Below are 25316 nucleotides of genomic sequence, written 5' to 3'. Positions count from 1 at the left end.
ACCACTACCACGACCACATAACAACAAACAAGAAAACAACTGTTCTACAAACAAATTAACAGCAACAGCAAAAACAGCAGCAAAACAGCAGCAGTAGCACCAAACGACCACCACAACCACAACCACAACAACAACAAACATTACAACAGCAGCAAGTGTCCAGCAAGACTGTGTGGTGTTCCCATCTGAAAACTCCATGGATAATAATAAGGTGGCTGCTACCCCAACCCTATACACCCACAACCAGGAGCAAGCCAGTCTAAGTGTGGAATGATAGCTGCCAACAGGAGAGGCAACGGAGTAGACGGGTGTCGACGACGTCTGTTGGTCAACTCAACTCACGATGATGATGTAGGGAATGATTCTGCGGTGTTTACTGATGATGGAAAAGCAAGGGGTTTTGACGAGGTCAAGATAAAAATGACTCAGTTTAAACTGATGATCCCCCGTTCACAAACACTCATCTAGAAAGACAGTCCTGAGTGAGGTTGTTCGTTTGAACAAAAATAAATGTCAATTTCCTTTATAAATGGTACTTTAAGATGATGTATTGGGAAACAAATAAATTACAGGGAAAAGTGAGTCCATTCGAATTGTTTCAAGTATTGGGTTGGGGTTCTTTCAAAAAAGGCAGCCAATATTGTTCAGATTTCGTCGTGAGTAGTTTGTTTTCCCTTCCGTTGAATTTGAAAACGTAAATTGAACTTCTCCACAATATTGGTCGACGTCACTCACAGTTAGTTTATGTGAAACACGATGCACACCAGTTGCACCCTTTTTCGGTCAAATTCCCGAAATAGAACAAGTAAAGCATAGCCTAGAATTTGGCGATAAAGATTTGAGTCACGTCGGCTAATATGAATGTAAACAATAAGCACGTAAGAAGTGATTATGTTATCATTGAAAACTGTTGGAAGGGAAACATTACAAGTGGTGGAGCTGATCGATCTAAGCTGACCCTCGTAACAGCATTCTGAAGGTTACTGCATTTCTGGAGATTCTCTCTTGGTAAAGTTCACGGTGCACCACTTCGATCCAGCCCCAAAACCAAAGCCACATGTAGCAGATTAACGTGATTGAATGGCCACAAACACGGGACTATAGCTTTGTAACAAAGATGGATTATGATCATGTACTCTATAGCTTTCAGTTGCCTGTAATAATTAATCAATAACCAAAGCTAAGGACAAGGGCATTGATCATCCACAAAAGGCGCGGAAACCTCATCCATCGTTTTTCATGTTGTTGTGTGAACGGTCAACGACCTCACGACTTTGTGCGGTGTGTGCTTTTCGGTTGCGTAGTACGCACTACGGTATTACACGTACTATACTGGCGCTAGGCGAAGCACGTGCCTGCCTGTACAACCAAAGCTCACGTCAAGCTTTGAATACAGTAAGCATAGAGGCAGTTGAGGTCACTGTGAGTGTGACCTGTGCTTGCCACTCATCCATCCACTTCGTTGTTTGCCACTCAACCCGTGGGTCAGGGGAACAGTGGTCGGAACAGTGATTGATACCTAGAGTTTGAGTATAAATACCGCGGTACCTACGCCGCGTACGGTCACTCTTCATACACAGAAGCCAGGGTGAGCTGCTACCGTGTATGTGTGTGCACGCATGCTGTGTTTAATATTCAACCCTACTTTTAGAGCTTGTGGGTTTTTGCCTGAAGGGGATTCTGGGTTTAGCGACGGGTACGTCTTCCTGTACATGCAGCTACACTAGGAGAACATATTGTACCAAAACTGAGGTTGTAGTTTTTCGGAACGTCGTCAGAGAGGAAAAAGGTAAGCCATGTCTTTTTGTAGAAATTGTGAGCTTGATGGCTTTAAGTTTACAACTGACTGTGTAAAAATTCTGGGAAAAAATGTTGATACAATTTTATGGATGCAACGAACAATTCCGGAGGGAGTTTATTTCACTCTGCCATCATTAAGATCATTTAAAAAGATACGTGTGTAGATAATTAACTATTTTGAGACTTCTTACATAAAATACTGTGTAAAACCCAACAAAGAATCAACCGTTTACGCAAAACAATTCCGGAACTGACGATAACGGGAATACATAGTACGTTTGGTAAGCACTCTTAATTTTAATGGCAATACACACTTAGAAGCCTACAGCTGCTTTCGATAGTAATTAAGCATTTTGAGAACGCTTCGAATTTATATGGTTATAAAAAGATATCAATTTGTATGACCTAAAGTTTGAATCGGAGAAGCGTTCCAAAAACTCTGTCTTTAAGAAGACATAATGCTCTTCGAACCAACATCTAGCCATTTAACATCAGTATTGATATGTGTATACTGCTAAAGTGTTCTCACTGGATCGTGCTTTTCTAGCTAAGCTATGCTATAGAGTGCACTCAACCTGAATGTAACCTGAATGTTTTTTGCTCTTTGTAGTATTAGTAAACATCGATTTGAAAACACACTTATAGATAATAATGTTATACTAATCGCTTTATAAAAAGATTAAAACCGTAAAACGTTTACCACAGCAGTGGGTTAAAATAAATCATCCGTTACCAACTAGATCCTACACGTTGTATTCCGTGTTGAAAGAAAGCAGTGGCTTTGCGTTCTGTTAATATTGTGGGGTTCTAATTGGCGTAACCCTTTCTCTGTGGCGTAACTGCATTGTTTCAACGTCAGGCATTTACCGTTTGGGACAATCAAATCGGGTATCTTTCGTTAGGTCATTGTACTACCCATACGGATTGGCCGTGCGGTGGGTTTATGGAAAACCATAGACAATACGAATTAATTTTCTCTGGAAAACAAACAGTTATTGGAGTATTTTACCGTTGGAGGGAATGTCATTGTGGCTTATATATTGTGTTTTAACGACGCAGTGTGTGCATGCCCCTTGTTTGCTCCGTGTTTGCTCCGTGCAAATGAGTGTCTATTATGCCAGAGAGCAGATTTCTGGTGACAGTACTCACTGTTGCTAATGGGTAACGGTTTTTGGAAGTTGTTATGCGCACTGTCTAATTGGACTAGCATTAGGGATGGACTATCTAGTATAACAAGGAAATACACTTACCAAAGTCGCAGTATTCCCCTGCACCCAAAGTGCACTGACAATGACAACATCATGGATCGAGATCGCTTTCGTTGATGTTTCGGATTGGTTTGTTGCATTGACTACAACAAAGGAAAACAAGCAATGAGATAATGACATCGGAAACTTATAATAAATTAATAAATTAACCAAACCAAATTACCGTGCTTTATAGAGGAAACATTCTCGACAGTTCACTTTTGAAAATCCGGTGACTGTAATCAATGATCACAATTTTATGCACTATGCGCATTGGATAACAAATTGCGATATACGTTACTCCAATAGCCGTTCTGTCGCTTAAGATTTACCTGGACACTCAAGTGACGTTTACTAAAGTGACGTTTACATAAAGTTCGATTCGCTGACGTTTGCAACAAGCTGGGCCTCGCGGTTGTGACGGTGTATGGTGGCCGCAACGGTCAGTCAGAAGGTCATGGAGTAGCGGTCACTGTTCGCTAACGCGGCCCGCTTGAACATGCAAGTTTTCAAAACCAATTATTGTGGTCGCAATGAACGAGTGGATATAGACAAGTTGGCAAAGTGGAGGAATTTATAAAGCATGTTCTTGGACTTGGCCTTAGTAGGATTCTAGACTTTGAAAGGTGGAAGATTAGAACTGCGAGGGGTTTGCGATAAAAGCGTCACTGCTCTGGTCGTCTTCAGGAGTAGACTCTAACTGTTGGCCATGGAGGGTATAACCATGATATAACAGAGTAGATATCCGCATTGATCGGGTATTCGTAATTTACTTTAATAGCAATATCCGTGTTTACATAACGGTAACTTATTGTGGAACTATGTAATAAGATTGCGTGCGTACATTCGGTGTACGCAGCAGGGAAAGTTTGACGAGGCAATTCAACTGTGTTCAGTAAGTTGAGTTGGGTTAACTGAAACACCGTGTCGCGAGAACCTGATGTGAAAAGACATTTCTATCGTTATAGACCGACTTGATTGACTGTGAGTTGGAAGTCCTCTATTGCAATTACAACAGAAACCTTTAAGCTTAGATCTGAAAGCTCATTAATTATTAAAAGAAAGATTTCAAGCCGGTTCTCAGAAATTTGTATACAGGGAACTGTTTCGGTTGGGCCTTTCTCATCGCCTGTTCCAACCAGTCACTTTCCTTTGGCACACGCCCTTCTCTTTAGTCAGAAAAGGCGATTCGACCAACAAAAGCCCTTTCACTTCATCCACCCAGAGCCAATCCAACGCCCAAGATTGAACGGTAACGGATGCTGGAGCGAATTGGTCCCGCCTGGATCGATGAAGGCTCGCGTTATTTGACCTACATACAAAAGGCTCAAGTGTAATCCTCTGAAGCTTGGAGTTCGCGACCCGTTGTGAATGCCGTTGGGCGTTGGTTTAGTACCCATCGTTACTCTGCAGTGTGCGCTGCTGAAAAAACAGCAAAATGACACGGACAGGCAATTTGTTACAGTTTTACTCAATTCGCATCATGAACACAGAATGTATTACCCCGATTAGCTAACTGTGCTCAGGTTACTTATTCTTCTTCTTAATTTATTCCCCTTTGCATTTGTTCGATGGCAAACTTAATAAATGCACTGCAAGGAAACTTTGGTAGCAATTATCCGAAAATGTGTTTTATAAAATAAATTCTACCAAAGACACGTGGTACAGACAAAATGCCACATTCAACATAATGCTACTTTCCTTAAAGCCATTGGACCCTTTCGGTACAGAAAAAAACAAAAAGTTCACAGATTTACAAATAACTTACAGGGTTTACAGAAGGTAGTGGTGAAATACATCTCACGAAATATTATTCCATGAAATGCTTTACTTTTTGAGAAAACAGTAAAACAATATCAATTCTCATTAGCGAGAATTACGGATTTATTTTAAACACATGTCATGACACGGCGAAACGCGCGGATACAAGGGTGGGTTTTCCCGTTATTTTCTCCTGACTCCGACGACCGATTAAGCCCAAATTTTCACAGGTTTGTTATTTGATATAGAAGTTGTGATACACGAAGTGTGGGCCTTGGACAATACTGTTTACCGAAAGGGTCCAATGGCTTTAACCAAAATAAACGCAGTTGTGCTTTGAACTTTCGGCTTCAAGCGTGTCACTGCGATGAGAAAGCTATAATATACACTGCGGAAATTGAACGAGCAGCACTTGATCTCTTCACGTTCCTCAATGAGATCTACCCTGACGAAGGACCACTTGACATTGTTTCCAGAATCTATCGGCTACAAGGAGTTCTTGCAGTGTTTCCTTCAGTGTTTAAGGGGAAACCTACGGCTGTTGGTTTCTGTTGCCATGTGTTCTATCTTTGCAGTTCTCTGCTGACATAGTTCCATCATCACTGCAACCAGAATTCGGTCACGGGTAATCTAAAAGGACAACGTCACGCACTTTGCAGATGGTACCTGGACGGCTGGGAATTTACGTGTGCTACTGGAGGGAGCTATCCGATGATGTGTAGTGGTTCCTTTAAGCGCCCGACTATTGTGGCTATGCTCATGAGGGCACAAAACCTATGACGCAAGGACCTTCTTGTGAACTTTGGACGTATCTCGTTGACACGTTTTGGACGGGAAAACAGATCCTTTTAAAACCTTCTTTACGGAGCTTTTGTGTTCTATTGGCAACCTCAGTCTCCTCAATTCAATTTAGGATCTCACCATGAGATAGTTAACAGTATAAGGAAGGACCGCCATGCTTCGCTGACCGGCAGAGAACAGGTCTAAGGGAAATACATGCATCCACGAACGGCGCATTAACAGGGCCAGCGGGTGAACTCCACAGTGAGCCCTGCATGACATAGCACTCGCCTTGCCAACATCGCTGCGTGATGGCCGATTTTTAGTCCCTTTCTTTATTCTCCTGTCTTCTCGAACAGACCCGTGGCATATTTTCCATAGCTCACAAAAAGTGCAAAGACCCTATGAGATGGACCTGTTCGCCTCGATAAACGGGTACCCGGCTTTGACTTGGTCACCCCTCCGTCTAAAAATAGTCTCGAGGAGAGCGCATGGGAGTGTGGGTGTATAGGAAGATGGGAACCCACAGATGCGCATACTTAACACGATTCTCAACCTGGATGCGATTTAGTATAGGGCCGCTAGCTATCTGTTATTCGCACAGTGTAGATGCGCGAGATATAACTCCATTACTAGGGAGACTGGCATAAATCAATTTTCTTTAAATATATTTCACAGTTCCACTGACAATACAGTTGGCATAAAAACTTACTTAGTAAAAACAGCAACTGGCCGAATGTCCGAGGAAATATTTTCATCAGATCTTGTTGGGGTTTCGTAAACACAAACTGATTTTATTTCATGCAGTGCAAAGCAAGAAAGATATGACTATCAAAATACAAAACAAATAATTCACAGTTTTTTACTTTAAAGATACGTACAATGGCTAAGTGGAATTCTACTTTGATAAGTGAAAACTTAATTGAGAACAAAAATATATACTGTTTCATTCCCCCAAACCAAAGCAGCCTCTTTAACTTTAAGCAAACTTCATGTCGTCCCCTGAGATGTTTAGCTTTCAGCCGGTAGCCATCAGGTACCAGTTCAACCCTAAGCCCTGTCTGTAAACCCATTCAGAATGCCACTCCCTCGCAAAATCAAACCTGTCACCCAATACAGTGGAATGTTATCGCTTGATGATATGTTTATCCCAGTTCCAATCTCTATTAACTGACCCCTTTATAAAACTTCATGCAAACTTTCTAAAATATACCCCACGAATCAAAATTGTCTTGTCATATATCAACTGAAATTGTGAACGATACTGCTCAGTGGACGTCATCACCGGCTAAAATTATAAACAAATTATAAATCTATATAACAATCAAAAGGTTGACAAAGGGGAAAGGAACTGTGCAGTAAAATGCATGCCATACACACCAACAAAAACTAAGTTTGGTCCCACGGCATGGGGAGGCGTGCCCTGACCTCGACAGTACATGGGCCCTTTGTTACAAATCCCCCGGTCGTGTTTTCAAATCGACCTGACAGGCCTTTTGGCAAATCATTCCAATCCAGTTTAGGAAAAATAACGCTGTATATAGCGAACTGGTTCCGCATTGAGAATTGTGGTGTACCTTTGTATAGGTTCACTACCAAGTACGGGAATCGACTTGGGCCAACTTTGTCGCGGTTCATTAGTTTACCATGTGGGTTCGGGAACTGAAATAATACTTTAAAGGAAACGGGGTTAGGATTTGCTTTTGTCGAAGGTTCCCAGTTGAACATGTACTTGTACCACGCCTGTTCAACTGCACTGAACAGGGCCCGCCCCACTCACCACTGATGTATTATGTAAGCACCTAATTGCATACATGTCATTCACCGCTTGGTGACGGAGTGAATTCAACCCCGGGCACGTAGTGGGACTAAACCGCGACCTGGGCCGGGTCCAGTGGGAGGCTTTAGTATCTTCCCGAAATCTGGGCCAAGCTGCTGGAACTATGGGCATAATGTATTGGTTTTCCGGTTTCTTTAAGTCATTCTTGCGCACGGGGACTTTGCTTTATAATTGGGTTTATAATCGAGTACTAACAAAACACATGGCCAAATAAAAATGTGAAATGAAACCGTTTAATATACTGCAATGAGATTGCAAAAAGAAAGGTTGGCCCATTGGGTCTGTATGAAGTGCATACAAATCAGCTTTTAAGTTTGGGCGGAGGGGTGGGGAGCGGGGGGACAACAGTTCATGAGCCACTTTGTGAAGTCATAACATGGAACATACTGGGTCAATACATCAACAATGGGTAGGATGAACTTTTCTAGTGTGAGGACTTCCCCTCGAATTCCAATTCAAAGTAGTAATTTTTTAAACTAATTGTGACGTTGCGTCCCTACCCCCCCCCCCTTAGTATTGATGTGAATAGAGCGTGACTTCAGATTAATGGTTTGTCAGTCAAATCAGGGATATCATCGCTCAAACGCGCTGCAGAGGGTCTCGTTGTCTTCATCGTTGGGTTTGTCTTCTTTGGGTAAGGGACAGTTCGGTTGATGGATGGGGACGAATCACTCCCCGGGCCCGGTAAGTCACATCCGTTCAAAGCGATCATTAATAATCAAACAGGAAATTATCAACCGGGTAAGTTTTAATTTAGAATAGAAATAGGGAAGGAATAGTTTCATGATCACCCCTTCTTCATTTGTATTAGTGTTGTTTTTGTTTTTTTGTTTTTTTAGTATATGGGTTACTATTGTTGAAGCTGAGTTCTATCCAAATATTACACCATTGTCGACAATGGACGATTGTAAGATGCTATATTATATTAAATGCTTATGTTTGTATTACTACAGCATAAACACAGCATAATATACCGTCAGTTTGACATTTACCAGGGAGGGCAAAAACACCATAAGGCGATTTCATGCAACTTCTCAAAGCAAAGCACACGAATCTGCTCACCCATGAACAGTTCATCCTCAGCATAAACCAACCGTATGGTTTGGTTGGCTACATCACTGCATTAATAAGAAATATTGCGAGACGATGTTTTCTGCTTGACGGTTCTCAAACCCTTGCCCCGGGTCCTCACTCCTCTTCTTATTTTCAGTGTCTCTAAGATTGTTCACGAAGCGTGCTCCCGTGCCGTCATAGTGACGAGGTGCTAGATATTCACTTAACAAGCAATCGAACATCCTCCTATACACCAGAAGTACACGAACTCTATCGATTGTTCCTTCCCAAAACAGCGAGGTTGACTCGACCTTTCAAGGAGAGCCTCGGCCAGGGGGGGGGGGGGGGGGAGCTCTCTGGAAAGTATGATGAACGCAAGAGTGCAAAGAGACGTTGTTGTTGTTCACAATCACACATGATGGTCAGAGCATGGAGTTTCTACCTCCATGGTCAGAGTTAGTTTTTATCTGACGATTGGCTGGAGCTGATGTTGATGGGTTTGAAACCCTGCTCCATTAATGCTTCCCTCTGAACAGGAGTGCGATTTTAAAACAAAGAAACAATGAGCTCAGTCACAATCTGCTTATTATAGCCGAGACACGGTTTATCAGCCAAAGTGCCATTTCATGTGCAGTGAGTGCAACTGGTTCCCGGCAAGTTTTTGCTAAGCTAAATGCAATGATCTTTATAGAAATATTGTGATGGACTTAAACGTAAGTTTGTACAATTATTGTTTGAGGTTCTCCTGACTTCGTCACTTTTGGGTGATCCAATTACAGAATATAGTCCCAACCTAACACCCACTTAACACCCACTCTCTATTCCAGTCACAAAATGCTTAATTCGTTGTTAAGTAGAACCATGGTAGAATTAAACCCTACTCCAAAATGCATTGTCAGCGATTGACTTCTAGGTGTGCATCATCAGTGTTTGATATGGTCGGGTTTAAAGAGTCGATGAACTCTTGGTTCACCGTGTTCTCCACACGACATCAAAGGGGTGGCCGGGATCTCTAAACCCCCAGGCTACATTGGGCTCGTTGGCAACCTACCCACGCGAACCCAGGCCTCGCATAAGCGGCAACCAGAGTTCTTTTCATGGCTATATTATAATATTGAGAGCTTTGGATATATATTTGGTTCCCTCCTTATCTCCTCCATGCTGTTGAATAATGAATGTGTGTCAAGCAGACTGTCAAGTAGCGAATCAATACTGCGTGTGTTTGCAGCTTGTATTTAGGTCACGCGGGTTTCGCAGCCAAGCTTTAAAGGCCATTCCGTAGTAAACGCACATTCTTCACTGCCAGGAATTTCCCATGACTATTTTACAATCAAACACCGACTCTTCCGATTCGTCAAACGTGGTCGGCCATTAATTCCTCGGAAAGTTCATTATTTTAACCCTTTCTCCTTCTTGGTCATCCTCCTAACTACACACTTGGAACTAAGCTAGAAAATGCATCTTAATGGTAGTTCACAAACGTACAGGGATGTGTATATTTGCAAAAGGCACGCCAACTCTTGAAAAGGAGGAGGGATTCGAAATTGTAAACAACTCGAATGGACGTTTTGAACCCCAAAACATATTGCGCCTCTTCACATCCAGCATGTATCCATTGATCACAGAGTGGTGTGTCGACTTTATTATGAAACTTTCTTAAAGCCAAACAAGTTCAGCAAAAGGATAACAAATTGACGGGAGGGGTGGGGGGTGTTGAGGTTGGAATACTTGATTTGTGTTGATTTTGCTCTTAATACCTGATGTAATTAGAGCTCGGGAAGGGGCGAGTGGGTTGGCATTGTACGGTAATTTATTTTGTGCATGAATGAACGGATTATGGATTGGGCCGCAAGCTCTCTGCTCTTGTCGTTGAAAATAGGTCAGTCGGATGATAAATGTCACCATTCACATATGGGGAACAGCTCTCCAAAATCTCGCTCAGTTCCCTGTCAGGGGAAAGTATGCCAGAGTGGGGACATTTTGATTAAGTTTTAACTTTTGTTGATATTTGGGCACGGGTCGCTACTTGGATAATTTATCTCGTAGAAGCTGAAGCTAACGTTTCTCCATTCAATGACAAACTATTTGGAAAAGTCAAAGTCAATTATCGGGAACTTTGTTTCATATTTCGATAATTTTTCAAGCTTGCTTTATCACAGGGATTAAGTGAGTGACGGAACCTCTGATATTTACATAATGATTCTTCTGCTATCACCAAGTTCAGTTCTTAGTGGGCAATACAATATACATGTACATTCAAAATAAAAGGCTAAAATCACCCATCACAAACAACAAAGGAAGATAGCACAAAGCACCCTCTACTGGACCAACAGTGTTTAGTAACACTCATGCCATTTAAATCCACTTACTTTGGACTTGTTATATGTGTGGACTAAGGTATTTATTACCTGATATCAATTTGAGTCCTGCTACATTTTTCATCGTGTATCAAAAAGTGCCGACCAGCAGGGTTATAAAGTATGAATTCTGGTCTCACGCAGTGCCTTTCTAATTCTTCCATGTATACGATTTCCTCAACATTACAAAAAGTGACTCTCAACCTAACACTGTGACATCGCTGTTAAATGTAACATTGACACAACAAACACCTGATATACCAAAAAATACATCCAAAGAAACAAAAACTTCCGGTTACAGTTCGCCCGTCAGACGGCCCGGGATGGGGCTGACCTGTGCCTTGTGCACGACACAAAAAGTACTTCCCACCTGAGAACAAGGTTCACCTCAACATCAACGGTTGGCCTTAAGTTGAACCCTACCGCATGCAGAGGTTCAAAGCTCGGCCCTGGAGTAGTGGGTCACTCACTGCTGGATTAACACTAAAGTCCGTAGCGATTCCCACAAAGAAATCCCACCTACACCCTGGACCTCTTCTATAGTTTCCATTCAGAGTGGCCAATGTTTCTTCCGCACGGCTCAAACTTTTTGTTGTGTCAAAATCGTAAATTGGTGCTTCGTTCACTTGCCTCATTAAGTCGGTTTAATTGGCGATTTTCCCGCTTGGATTGAGTCCAATAGGGATGGGCGGATGGTGCACTTTACTTCTCAGTTGGATGCAAGGTGCTTATCCTGAACGTGAAAGGTTTGTCAATTGTAGCGACAGTTGAATTGAAAAGGCAAATCCAAAGTTGTGCGAAACAGGGACAGAATTCGACGTTATGAGGTCATAGACTCCTACTGAAGTACAACTAGACAAGGAACTGTACTGGGAAAAGAACTTTAAAATGATTGGCAGAAATATCGTTTCAAACTCATACATTAAAAGGGATGAACTCACACAGAAAATACACACGAAAAAGTAATCTATAAATAATCACCAAGATGTAAGAAGCGAAATAAAGTTCGTAAGGATGCATCGTCCTGAAGTCGAAATTAATTTGTAGTGAGATGCCATAACTGGACCAATACAAAACAAGAACAAGAATAGACAATGGATCGTCGAAACGAAGACTCAATTCTATTAAAACATCACCTCCTTTTTAAATTCTATTTTATACAAAATTCTTTGGAATAAAATTACCACGAGCAAGTTGTAATAAATACAATCACATTTTACTATAATAAAGATCGAAATAAGATTCAAACTTAGGATGTAGATGCTTCATTGATTTAGAAACCCCATTTGCCATTCACAGAAATCCTTCGACCTTTACACGTAATGATAACATAAACGTCAGTTGGGCGACATTCTTATTTTGTTCTAATTTGTAACCGGGCGTGGTCAAGTCTTATTCTTTGGGTTTTCTTGGTTGATTTGATAATTTTATTTTCCCTTCATTATATTTCCAAATGAGTGAAGTATACACTGCCTTTACTAGGATACAATTCACGCTGTTTCATGCAAGGGTGTACTGGATTGTGATAGATGGCAATCTGAACTATATGACGTCTATAATGACGTCTACTCCTATAGCTACTTAAAAAACTTATTTCATTTTCCATGAAACGCAGCATCGTTGACATCCACTGAAGCGATCTCGACGATAACGCGCCGCAATGTATAACACGCCAACTTTGTTTTGTAGCGAAGCCTCACGTGCCGTGTATCGAAATTTGAAATTAGTGACGGTTAAATGTAGCGGGCGTGATGGGGCGCCAATAAACGATCGCCAGGCTGAAGTAGAGAGCTCTCTGACCTACTTCTCCGTTTGTGGATGCCGCAAATTGTCGATGGTGTTATGTTGCTTCTCGCCGATGAGCAAAAGACAAAATTAATTGAGCACGATTTCGGAATCTTGTGGCAATCTTGAGATCGAGGTTAGAGATATTGGAGTGCTCTAGTTTTAAACTTGAGTTAAATAGTTCAATTATCACGTGGGAGTTATTCAGAACCAGGCACGGAACTGAACGGCACCGGGAACACTATGCCTTGCTGAGCAAGATGGAAAGGCTGGGCGAAACTGTCTGATGGACCATCCAGCAGGATGCTTCGAGAAAGCAAAATCAATTCATCATGATCATAATTATGTAATCCAGAAATAATGACATTTACAGAAAAACACGACGAAATTGTACATCATTTCTGATGAAAAATTGGTTCACTCGTCGTCGTTGGTCATGAATACAAATTTTTTTTAAAGAGAAGAAAGAAGAAGAAATTAAAAACGGATTATAGTAAATGATAGCCATGAAACTCATGCTGATTGTGAAAGCAATGACTACGACAACAAAAAGCAATTTAATTGCTTTTGTTCTCTTAATATTCCACCCTGCACAATTTGACATTCCGACGGGGTCGTTGGCCAAGTGGACAACATCGCCGTGTCGTGAACCGTAAGAATCAACGAATTGACGGCATATCGGATGCTTCAATCACACCCAGCCGCGGTGTCAATCCTTAAGCCGATCGTTGCCAAAAAGCAGCTGATTAGAGGCCCCGTTTGGCGGCAAATATCTGAAAAGAACACAAATATAGCTCGTATTTTATAAATAGCGGTTTATATCCGGTTTGGTCCCTCAAAAGAAGGGGAGAGGGGTTAGTGAGCCAGAAGTAATGTGGACAAATAACCGTGCATGCTTTTTTGGCGTGGCCAAATATTACTAGCTCGGGGGAGTAGTAATGAATAACGGACATTGGAGTTATTTTATGATTTGCTTGAATTTCAGGCGGTTGACCTTTGGGAGAGTTTGCTTGTTTGTCTTGTTTGGGATTCTGAGGGTTGATAATGGACATCGAGCCTAACCTTAACAGAAGTTGTTTTCCTTTTTTGTACTCGGCGTTTATTTTTTGCAATGCAGCATCCGCCCTTGTATTGCGCTAGGCTGAGTCTTACGCTCGAATTATAGTTGTTTAAGGTCAAGCTATAAGTTGTCCATCTGAAATTATTCGTAATAAGTATTCTGCCTTCACAAACCAGTTGTTAGTCTGTTCTCATTATAAATTGAAAGAGACTTGAGTTGAGAATCTGGCGAGGTTTACCTAAGTCTCTCTGGACGGTCACGGTGGTGGTCACTGAAAATTAACCGGGAGTTTAGAGCTTCGTAACTCAGAACCTCCACAACTCTGTTGAACCACAACTCAAAACCAACAAATTCAAAACCACCACAACTCAAAACCAACACAACTCAGCAAATATTAAAACTCAAACCACACCTCAGAACCACCATAGCTCATAATATAGAGGGATCTATAGTACATGTACATGACGTATCATATATTATGGTGTCTCCGCAAACCTTGCTAGATTGTATTCCCATCATGTATATTTTCACATTTGAATAACAAGGACACCCCAAAACACAGTCCCATATCACGAACTAGATCAATCTTTACCCGCTGCATTCTGACCGTCCAATGTCCCTATTGTCACCCCAGCTGTGACCGAACCATGGCAACCACCTTCGGCAGAGTTACACATTTTTGGACAAATTTTAAATGGGTTCACGAGCCTTTAGGGCGTGACTTTGTATCAACTTGCACCCAGGCTCTCAGTATATCGCAGGACGGCACAATCGGGCAGGCTCACTTTGGACATGACCTCTTGACCAAGGTAAGAGGTCATAAGGCAATGGTCAGCATCTTAGAGATGGATGTGATACCACCAATCATAGAATCACCGCAATCAGGGACGTCTGAAACTTTGCAACGTGGAACAGGTTACAAATTCCATTATTTAATTAATACGAACCAGAGCTTCTTACTCTGGTGACGTCTGGCGGGGAAATAATCCTCCCCCACCAAGCCGATCTTGAAATAGTTTAAATTCACCCGTAAAAAAGTCAACAGATAGATCTATATTACTTCTTATACTTCTTAATTTCAGCTCAATGTCACTTCTCGAGCGCTGGAATTCTTGGGTTTGTATTTTAACGAGTAGCGTATGGTTTGCTGGACGGGACTTTGTTGTCGTCGTGTGGACGTGGAGGAATGTTTTAGGGTCCTATCCCCTTTTACTGAATCTTAATTTTGAGTTTTATACCGCGCAAGTGGTGATCAGTCGACGGGTGTAACGACATTCTTATATCGGACAGGGTCCTTGCTCCCAGCAGCGCATCGACGTCTGAAGGACATCTTCATGGGATCAGATGGCGAATCGTTGAAACCACCTCATCAACCATCTATCGAAGAATGTACATAACCACTGGCGGATTTTCGTACCATAATGATTCGAGATTTTAATCTTAAAAGAGACACGTTGTTTTGGATCGGGCGAGTTGGTCAATGAAAAGCGTTTGGAACCGTTTTTTATAAAATCCATAGGGTTAGAAATAATGATTCACACAAAAATATGCCTCGAATTTTCACGGTTTTCCTTTTACTTTGCGAACTATCAGCGTCGGCCATCACGTGGACATGAAGCCTTTTGCGAGCATCTGAAAGCACACCATTCTATGCAACAGGGGTGTTTTCCGGTCATTATTTTCTTTCAATTTCGATGATCTGAGCCCAAATTTTACACAGTTTTTTTTAAAGCATAAAAATGATTGGATACACCAAGTGAGAATACTTATCTTTTGACTATTACCAAACTATATAAATTTTTGGTTTTTACCCATATACACCGATGTGTGTAGCACTGTTTACTCAGTATACTCAGTACTAAAACATACTCAGTACTAAAACATAGGATTCGAACTGCCTCTAGCTACCGGGCAATCTCGGTGGTCTAGTTGGTATGACACTGCTCTAGAATTGCAAAGGTCGTGGGTTCGAATCCCACCCGAGTAAAATGCCTGTGATTTTGTTCACAGGACTCGGGAAAGTACTGAGTATACAGTGCTACACACATCGGTGTATATGGGTAAAAACCAAAAATTTATATTCTTTATCCCCGATGCAAATTTAACATCTATTAAATCGTTTGCAGTACCCGCTGCTAAAACATAGGATTCGAACTGCCTCTAGCTACCGGGCAATCTCGGTGGTCTAGTTGGTATGACACTGCTCTAAAATTGCAAAGGTCGTGGGTTCGAATCCCACCCGAGTAAAATGCCTGTGATTTTGTTCACATGACTCGGGAAAGTACTGAGTATACAGTGCTACACACATCGGTGTATATGGGTAAAAACCAAAAATTTATATTCTTTATCCCCGATGCAAATTTAACATCTATTAAATATTACCAAACTAGTTTCCTGCCTTTAGAGTTATTTCTCGGCTTAAAACATGCAAAAACAACTATCAGTTCATTTCATCACACCCAAATACAATCTGCATAAAGACCTGTAGGTCCTTGCTCCCTGGCTGCATCATGTCCCCTTGCCGGAGGGCATAATGTCCATGTAGGTCCTTGCTCCCTGGCTGCATCATGTCCCCTTGCCGGAGGGCATAATGTCCCCTTGCCGGAGGGCATAATGTCCATGAGGGGGTACATTCCGAAAAGTAACGGCTGTAGTACCATGAAGAACCATGGGTATGTGTTTTATACCTGTGGGTTTATATAAAACACGCTGCACAGTTTGGGAGCAGATTGGATACAAAGGAAAGCCAAACTGTTGCCATATTTCGATTTCGGTCAGTTCTGTGTGTGTTTTTTCTTTGGAGGAGGGACTTCCAGATGTGGAATGTGTTGTTGTAAGGGGCAGGTTTTTATAGCTATATATCATTTCGATTCTTCTAGAACTAACACAAATCATCACATAAGTACAAATCATCTTCACCATCTCATCAAGTTGTTGTAAACTTTATTTTGCTTGTCCAATCTTTTGAAACAGCTCTTTGAAAGATGTTCTCGGCACTCCAGAGCAACGTGATGGTACAGCTCGCTAAGGCTGCAGCCGAGTCACGCCCGGTACATCTTGTCCGAATGGCCACGACGTCGTGCCCGGTGAACGCAGCGCAAGCCGGCGTCTGTCCTCTAGCCAACCACGACATACGGACATCTGCTGACGTTCTAACGCCACCGGCTTCACGCGTGGACGCTACCAGCTTTAGGACTACGGGGGCAAACGCGCTGTCCACGGCCAAACCATACGACGAGATGCCTGGCCCAAGAGGGTTACCCGTACTCGGGTCACTGCTAGACTACACCAAACTTGGTAAGCTATTTATACAAAAATCATACTCAAAATTGCGACTGATCATTTTGCTTTTGAATCCAACTTATTCAACTTTTAACACGCCAAGAAGGAACTTCAAGAATTATTTTGTGATTTCAAGATCACAACCGATTTCAAGATCACAACCGAACTGTTAAACAGCTACCTGAGCGGAATGTTTTCAACAGAAATGGTATTTTTACTTGTTTATAATGCACTTGTTCACCATTTAAATGTAATTTTGATATGTGTACACTTCTGAACTTTTCGTAATTATCGAGTAAAAAATCAGGCCCCTACCTAAAGGTTTTTTGAAAAACTAAAAACACTTCTGCCGTTGAGAGCGGGCGTCAAAGGACAATGCCGCTGACGTCATTTGTGGGAGTTTGCTTTGTTATACATCCACGCAGCAACAAAGCGGCTTTATCTACTTATGACGTTTTGAGAGTGATTACGTAACGGGGCTTTTCGCAAATCTAGCAGAAAAGCTCTTGACAAGGGCATACAAAATGATTGTTTTTTTACACAATTGAAACCTATTTATAATCATATGACTCGATTTCCTTATTCATCGAAAACATTTTAAGTGGAATTCAGCAAAGTTCACGACTTGACATTTTCGTTCAAGCAGGTCTTTAACCGAAAGTGGAACGTTTGCATCTAAAACAATATTGTGACCACGTAGATGACTATTTAAAAATGAGCCAAATACCCTTCGGCTTATGAAACAAACGTCCGGTGCGATCTTTAAGTAGCACAATGGCATATTAAGTATATGCGTAACTTTTCACTTTTTTTACATTTATTTAATCCTTCGAGAAAGACTCTGCTATTAAGTCGAAACGTCAGGCCATTAACTGTTTGTTTGCATTAATAACCATTTGATCATTCTGATTGGTAAGCAGTTTGCAATGGCTAACTTTCTTCTTAAAAATTACTCACAGGAAACTACTCCTTAGAGAAGATGCACGAAGCCATAGTAGACCGGTTCAAACAGTACGGTCCGATATATAAAGAGAACATTGCCGGAGCAGAAGCAGTCCACATTCTCGATCCGAAGGACGTGGCTGATTTGTTCCGGATGGAAGGCAAGACACCGCGCCGGATTATCATGGAACCCATGGCACACTATAGGAAGATCCGAAAGAAGAATGCCGGAATAGCAAACCTGTAAGTGGAGCTGTAGTTAGGTAGTTCAATACTCCGCGCAATCACATCAAGTGTAACCTATATAGACGCCAATCATAATATCACTATGACATTTGCGGCTTGAATATGCCTTTACCGAATTGGGACATATTTGTGACTTGGCCACACCCATCCCAGCCACAATACATGTACATTCCTAGAAGGATGCAGTGACGAGATTGGAAGTTTCAGACTTGAAGGTTGTTTCAGCCCTCACTCGGCCGAGAACATCTGGATTATATGATGACGTCACATACATACATACATTGGATTGTAATCAAAGGGTTTCACCCCTCTTGTGTCAGGAATTATGAAAAAAATGGCGTCTCCTTGATTTGTTTGAATTTTCTTTGTTGAACAGGCAAGGAGAGCAGTGGAAGACGTGGAGATCCTCGCTTCAACATGTGATGCTGAAACCAAATAGTGTAGCCACTTGGATCCCTAGCATGGAGGAATGTGCCACAGACTTCATTGACCTCATGGCAGCACATCGCGACCAGAACGGGGAGGTACCAAACTACCTCGGCCAAATCTACAAATGGGCATTGGAGTGTAAGTTAATGAATCATTTCATAATGTTACGCAGTGCTAAATCCACAAACGGGTATAATCCGCAAACTGGCACTACAGTAAAAGTTTGTGCTCAATTCAATATTCAAACGAATTGACATGAACTTGAAGGCAATTGTGAGCCAAAGTCGACCAAATTGGAAAACGGTCCGTAAAACAGGAGCTCATCCAAGGCATGTGTGAGTGTCATACATTATTGAAGTACCGTTGAACAAGTTACTGTCAGGCTTCTGTACCGGCCAGGCCTGTACCTAGACTAGACACAGAAATGTCCCTGCAAAAAACATTCTTTGAATGTTTTTAAAATATATATACGGCGTCATACAAATGCTGTCAATCATCATCATAATCATCATTAAATATGAATATTTGCTTTATCAACAGCCTCCTTTTCAGTCATCTTGGGTAAGAGAATAGGTTGTCTAAACCCCACAGCTGAAGATACCAACTCCGAGGCAGCGAACCTCATCTCATCCACAATGGACTTCTTTACCGGTCTCTGTAACCTCACCTTCGGCTTCCCTCTCTACAAGTACGGTATCAGGACCAAGGCATGGGCAAACTTTGCCGCGGTACAAGACTATATCTATAAGTACGTGAGTTTCTGATGATAATAGTCAGTTTGTTCTGTTGATGTAAAAACCCAACATTTGCAGTTTATGTCATTAGGACAGAGTGACACATTATTAGTACACTGCAAAAATATTTCATTGTCTTGCCGCAATGTTCTTCTTGTTTTCACCCCAAAATGTGATCACCGATTCTGGAAAAAAAAAAATCTGTTTTACATTCATATAGAGGAAGACAATGTTTTACTGTTTAGTACAGGACAGGGATAAGTACTATTCGATAACCTCTAAAATACAAATTAATTAGGTCGAGAATAGACTCAGCCTTGCAGGATAATCCTACCTAAGGTCAAGTTCAATTCACTAAGGTCATACATTGTGATTGGCTTATTATGACGTCAACGCTTTCATTTCACAGTAAAACAGCGGAACACGTCACACAATACATAAACGACATGAGAGAACGTGACGTCACATCACCTACTGCCAATCAGACACAAGGGAGCGATCAGAAGGCCACGGTTATAAACTATCTACTTACAAAGGACAATTTTGAATTCGAAGACATCTGTACTCTAACGAACGACTTGCTATTTGCGGCTATAGATACGGTAAGCATCAGTTTTAAACAGTTATGATAAATCAAAATTGTTCTACTCAAAACTAGCTTCAAAAACTGTTGTCAGGTTGCGGTATCACAGACTGATTCCCTGTCTTTATCCGCAGGTTGTATCAGGGACATGCACTGGTTTTACGGTGCCAGTGATTTCATTGGATAAACGTGCAGTGACTATAAGCTTTCATTCTGTGTTTTGATTGGTCCGAGATGACGTTTGTCAGCTGCATTTTCGGTCGTCTGCATGTAGTGTTCATAATGTTTGTAACATTACAAAAAGTACATGTACATGTACATGCATGTAATTTATATATTATGTATACATGTACGTAGAATTTGACCCCGATCCTCCATGTGAAATGGACATGATGTCAAAGTACGCTCGCACGAGATTGGTATCTTGTGTATTTCACGAGCCTCGAAGAGTGACGTCAGATGTTCAGGCTAGTAGTATGATTGCATTGAAGTTTATCAAATAATTTGTTTTTCTTCCGTTTGTCTCTAGACGTCAAACCTTCTGGCGTTCTGTCTTTACTGTCTGGCAAAGAACCCGGAAGTACAAGAACGTCTGTACGAAGAGGTCTCTAGAGAGCTTCCGGTAGGGACGCCCGCTACGGCAGAAGCTCTACAGAACATACCGTACCTAAAGGCATTCGTCAAGGAGACAGTGAGGTGAGCATGAACATGTGATCTACTTACGTCACAAAATCAGACAAAGATTCGCGTATCAAATGTTGGTTATTTTTTATGTTCAGTGGTTTTATGTAGAAAAAACCCACACACACAACTTTAACAACACTCTATTTTGTGATGTTTTTTTGTAAACCCATTTTCTATTTTGCTATAGCGGAGTGTGAATTACCTTTGTATGGGGGAACCGGGAAACATCAATCATCGATTCTTATAAAACAAAACTCGATAACCAACCTCTTTTAAACCGTAACACCTTTTTAAAAATTTTCAGATACAGTTTTCCAAACTATGACTTCAATTCAGAGAGAGTATGGAACAGTGAAGCTTTCAGACGACAATAAACAATGATGTTGTTTATCCCCACAAATCATGTTTAATATATTCTAAAAACAATTGAAATATTTGGCTACACGGCAGAGGCAGCTCATTATCCGTTCTGCATTTTTATTGTGTTATTAACAAGTATAAACTAGACCCATACTTTTCCTCCTACAGAGTTTATCCACCAGTTGACGGAACCAGCAGAATATCAAATCATGACATCTCGATTAGAGGTTACAGAATACCAGCGAATGTAAGTATTAAAGCCACACTAGACACCATGCTCACGGATCGGGGGTTGTGGGGTCCTGCAGTTGATGTTTATTAATCCTTTGTGGTGTTCAAGTCAAACAAAGAAAATTAATATGGGGTCTATTGAAATGAAAAACACCTTACAATGGTGGGTGCATTTGCCCACACCTTTAAACACAAATATTTCAGGTAAAACTCATGTCAGACAATTAATTTACCTAATTTTTGCGAAACGGTTGAAGAGCTTAGCATGACGACAACTTTTCCAGGTTTCTCAAAATCACACGTCAGCCTGTGTAAGATAAAACATTAATTATTGTTACTACTTATAGTGGACCATTGAATATAGTTGAACTATTCACGATACGACGGTTGACAAAAGAGGGCGGCATAACCTTCTTGTGCAGACAACTCTTAGAGTCTAAAATGATCTTGTCACACGAGGCAACCTTTGCAGGCAACTTGCAGGCCACTAACTGCAGTGCATGCTACAGGACCGCTTTGGTAGCATATGAGTCATTTTTCAAACAATATCTTACATTTTTAAAACGCGTCTTCTAGAGGGTTCTTAATGTCAGGCTAAATATTTTGTTTGCATTTATACCAGAGGTTCTTTTGATTGGCAAGTAGTTTGCAGCAGCTAAATCTATTTCTGCGTTTGGTTGTTCTATGCATCTTATTGAACTAGATGTGTGATTTTGCGTTTGCTTTTGCTTTTGCAGACGTTAGTCCGGGTACACTGTCTATCCGGAAGGATGCCCCAGTATTTTAAGGACCCGGAACAATTCAAGCCGGAACGTTGGATTCGGGGACACGAAGACTGCGAGAACATCGATCCGTTCCTGGTGCTACCGTTCGGAACCGGGTCAAGAATGTGTGTCGGACGGAGGCTAGCCGAGCAAGAAATATACCTGTTAATGGCGAGGGTAAGCTATTAAGGGCATACGTTGATTCATAATAAATCCAATAAGAATGCGATACAAATTTTTGACGTCACAAATTCGCAACAAATAATTCGCAACGGTGGCCTTGTGCTCAACTCCTGCGAAAAAATGGCTGTTAAAACAGCAGGAGGTGTGAACTAGGCTTTAGTCTTTCAAGTCTCGGTCGATTGAGATTCCTTGGAGGTGTGAACTAGGCTTTAGTCTTTCAAGTCTCGGTCGATTGAGATTCCTTGGAAAGAGAAAGATGGATAACAATTTAATCGTTTTGCTTTCCCCAGCTCGTCCAGAGATTCCGTGTGGAGTGGCATCACGAAGACATGGACTATCTGTTCCGACTCACCAACGTCCCCAGTCGACCGCTGGAACTCAGCTTTGTCGACCGCGCATGAGTAGTGAACTTTTGACATCGATGAGACATGCGCAAACACCTATGGATCGCTCGCCTATACTTGGGGGCGAGAGCATGACATCTATTCAGGGATCATCACGACATTGCCAAACTGGAGTTTATTACCCGATAAAGGGACGGTACATCAAAAGTAACAACAACAATACCCCCCCCCCCCGCAAAAAAAAATGTACAAAATAAAAAGTCAGAATTATCAAAAAATCACTCTGTATTATTTACAAAAAGAGACTTTGGAATGCTATGTGGCAGCAGACTTACCAGGTAAATTTTCATTGTTTACGTTGTTCTGAAAATGTGCACTTTGCTGAGAACAATGGTTGTTACTTGGTTAGTATGCTGTCACCTAGCGACCCAAAAGTTTCCCCTTACAAAATGCTATGTCGCGACTTTGACACCAATGATGTACCCTTCTTTTATCATAGTCAGTTAAATTGTTTATTATTTATTTACTCTGTATTATAGGATTTCGATAGAACGAAACAAATTCTTTATTCTAAGTCTGTATAAATTGACGCTGTGTGACAAAACCATGCCAAAATTCAGAACTAGATTATATTTGCTCACCAAGAGACGAAAAGAAGAGTTTTCCTATTGATCCAATTCACGGTGGTGAAAGGGAATCATTAAGTTACATATTATTTCTAAATGAATTCTAAAATGAGATACTTTAAGACATCATACCACCTTGATATCATGGCTTTTGTATTTTCACCATTGATAGCATGGGTCATGTTTCAGTGGTCTTCTCATCATTGGTGCAATGGGAGACATTTTGAACACTTGGTGGCAGCAGGCTTACCCGGTAAACCCATTGTGCACATGCTCAGAATAATGTAAACAATATAAATGAACCTGGTAGGTCTGCTGCCACCTAGCGTTCCTAAGTCTCCCATTATACAACATTTTACTCATTTCTGAGAAGTGGCTGGTTTTGGCCTGGTTGGACGCGTCATAAATTAATAACTATATTCACCGACAAGAATCTTTTAGTTTTGATAATACATCACAATCTAAAAGATCAATTATGGTAGAGTTGCATAATGTATTCTTGTACAAAACGTATAGCATTGTTGTATTCCCGGTGTGGTAGGAGATTCTGTCCCCGTAACGTAGAAATGTCGCATGATAGCGCCCTCTTTTGAATCCACTTCCTTCATCCCATGTTAATATTTAGCGTTAGGGGAAACACAAATCGGGGCAGAATCTCCTAAACACAGGACGAAGCATAAAAGATAATTTTTATTACCGTGTAAATACTATTATTATTTTAATTATCATAAGAATTACAGCCGACTCATTATTTTGTAAGTATTGTGTATTATACTATTAACCTTTTAAAAAAAAACCAGTGTGCATGATAAGTGTTGACACGTATATTTAACAAAAATAGTAACAACTCATCACATGAACTCCTGATACACTCTGTACATAATGGTTAAGTTGGGTCTAAAAGTGAAAACATCACAGTGCAACTCGCCAAAACAAAATGGCGTCTACCAACAAAATAATACTTCACTTCTCCGCAAAGATTTCAATTTCAATTTTACTCGTTCCCTTATACGAATGGTCAAGGAGCAGAGTTCGCATTGGTGTATAAAGGGGGAGGCTCCTTGAGAGCCCACCCCTTCCGAAAAGCAATCCCCTTCGCAGAAATAATTTACCGTCGCCCCCACGTGAATGAGTAGAACATGTTAGCTCGATTCAAATGTGTCAATGGAATTATGGGGGATGTTGTTAAAAGATTGAGTCTGGAACTAAAAACTAAAACCTGTTGTACTTTGGTATTCATTGTTTTGTCTTAACACGTGTCTTCGTCACGGTAAATTTCATTCCCCAGTTTTCAACATAACACACCACGAAACCTGCATACGAAAACTGCATCAAATTCGATAACCCCGTTATAGTGGAAACATCGACAAAACAATGGGAGACAATGGAATGCTAGGTGGCAGCAGACTAACAAGGGATTGTGTACATCACGTTCATGTCGATCTTAGTCGACTTTTGGGCAAGGGAAATAAGCAATATTGGTACATGTATACAGGGTTTTTTAGAAGCCGTCAAACATCTTCTCGACTCAGAGTCAACATTGCTTTCTATTGAGAACTTGTACTGGTATCGACTTTGTAATCAATACAATTAGCAGTTTGGAACAGCAAATTTAAATTTCTTGACTTTATAATCAATACAATAAGCAGTTTGGAACAGCAAATTTAAATTTCTTGACTTTATAATCAATACAATAAGCAGTTTGGAACAGCAAATTTAAATTTCTTGACTTTATAATCAATACAATAAGCAGTTTGGAACAGCAAATTTAAATTTCTTGACTTTATAATCAATACAATAAGCAGTTTGGAACAGCAAATTTAAATTTCTTGACTTTATAATCAATACAATAAGCAGTTTGGAACAGCAAATTTAAATTTCTTGACTTTATAATCAATACAATAAGCAGTTTGAAACAGCAAACTTAAATTTCTTGACTTTATAATCAATACAATAAGCAGTTTGGAACAGCAAATTTAAATTTCTTGACTTTATAATCAGTGAGGGTTCAATTTACATTGGCCCTTTGTTCACTGCTCCACGATTCAGTGTGATGGTACACATGTTGTCAGTCCGTTCACTTTCAAACATTGCCAAACATAAGTCATATGAAAAAAATCTCTGTAGTTTACCGCTAGGTCAAAAAACATTTGACTCAACATAACCTGTATAGGACCTTTTCATGATATGTGTGTGTTTGAGTTTAAAAGGGGTGGCCAACCCTA

The 25316-nt window shown here is 40.9% G+C and overlaps 2 protein-coding genes and 1 non-coding gene across 5 annotated transcripts in view; 2 read left to right on the top strand and 1 right to left on the bottom strand.

The window, feature by feature from the left end:
• LOC117289353 (kinesin-like protein KIF28P) overlaps positions 1-3139 on the bottom strand; it is an 80331-nt gene extending 77192 nt beyond the window's left edge. The window contains exon 1 of the mRNA XM_033770440.1: positions 3051-3139. The gene's annotated coding sequence lies outside the window, so the exon portion shown is untranslated. The remainder of the gene's footprint in view (positions 1-3050) is intronic.
• LOC117289354 (cytochrome P450 10-like) lies at positions 1618-22672 on the top strand. Of its 3 annotated transcripts, none has more exons than XM_033770447.1 (10): positions 1618-1789; positions 16657-16980; positions 17925-18150; positions 18530-18720; positions 19123-19330; positions 19726-19918; positions 20429-20595; positions 21112-21190; positions 21912-22115; positions 22412-22672. In XM_033770447.1, exons 2-10 carry the CDS (start codon positions 16668-16670, stop codon positions 22520-22522), a joined length of 1692 nt encoding a protein of 563 aa, XP_033626338.1. In that variant the 5' UTR covers positions 1618-1789; positions 16657-16667; the 3' UTR covers positions 22523-22672. The 3 variants fall into 3 exon arrangements, with proteins under 3 accessions (XP_033626338.1, XP_033626341.1, XP_033626340.1); XM_033770450.1 differs by lacking the exon at positions 1618-1789 and adding an exon at positions 7362-7382; XM_033770449.1 differs by lacking the exon at positions 1618-1789 and having other exon boundaries at positions 16631-16980.
• Trnaf-aaa lies at positions 15858-15930 on the top strand. Its single transcript has one exon. It is a non-coding gene; the product is annotated as a tRNA-Phe (tRNA).
• Positions 22673-25316: the final 2644 nt, after the last annotated feature.

Source organism: Asterias rubens, chromosome 4 (genome assembly GCF_902459465.1).
Source record: "Asterias rubens chromosome 4, eAstRub1.3, whole genome shotgun sequence".
NCBI classification, from domain to species: domain Eukaryota; kingdom Metazoa; phylum Echinodermata; class Asteroidea; order Forcipulatida; family Asteriidae; genus Asterias; species Asterias rubens.
Note: the sequence above shows the minus strand (reverse complement) of the source record. Positions and strands in the feature narration are given on the sequence as shown.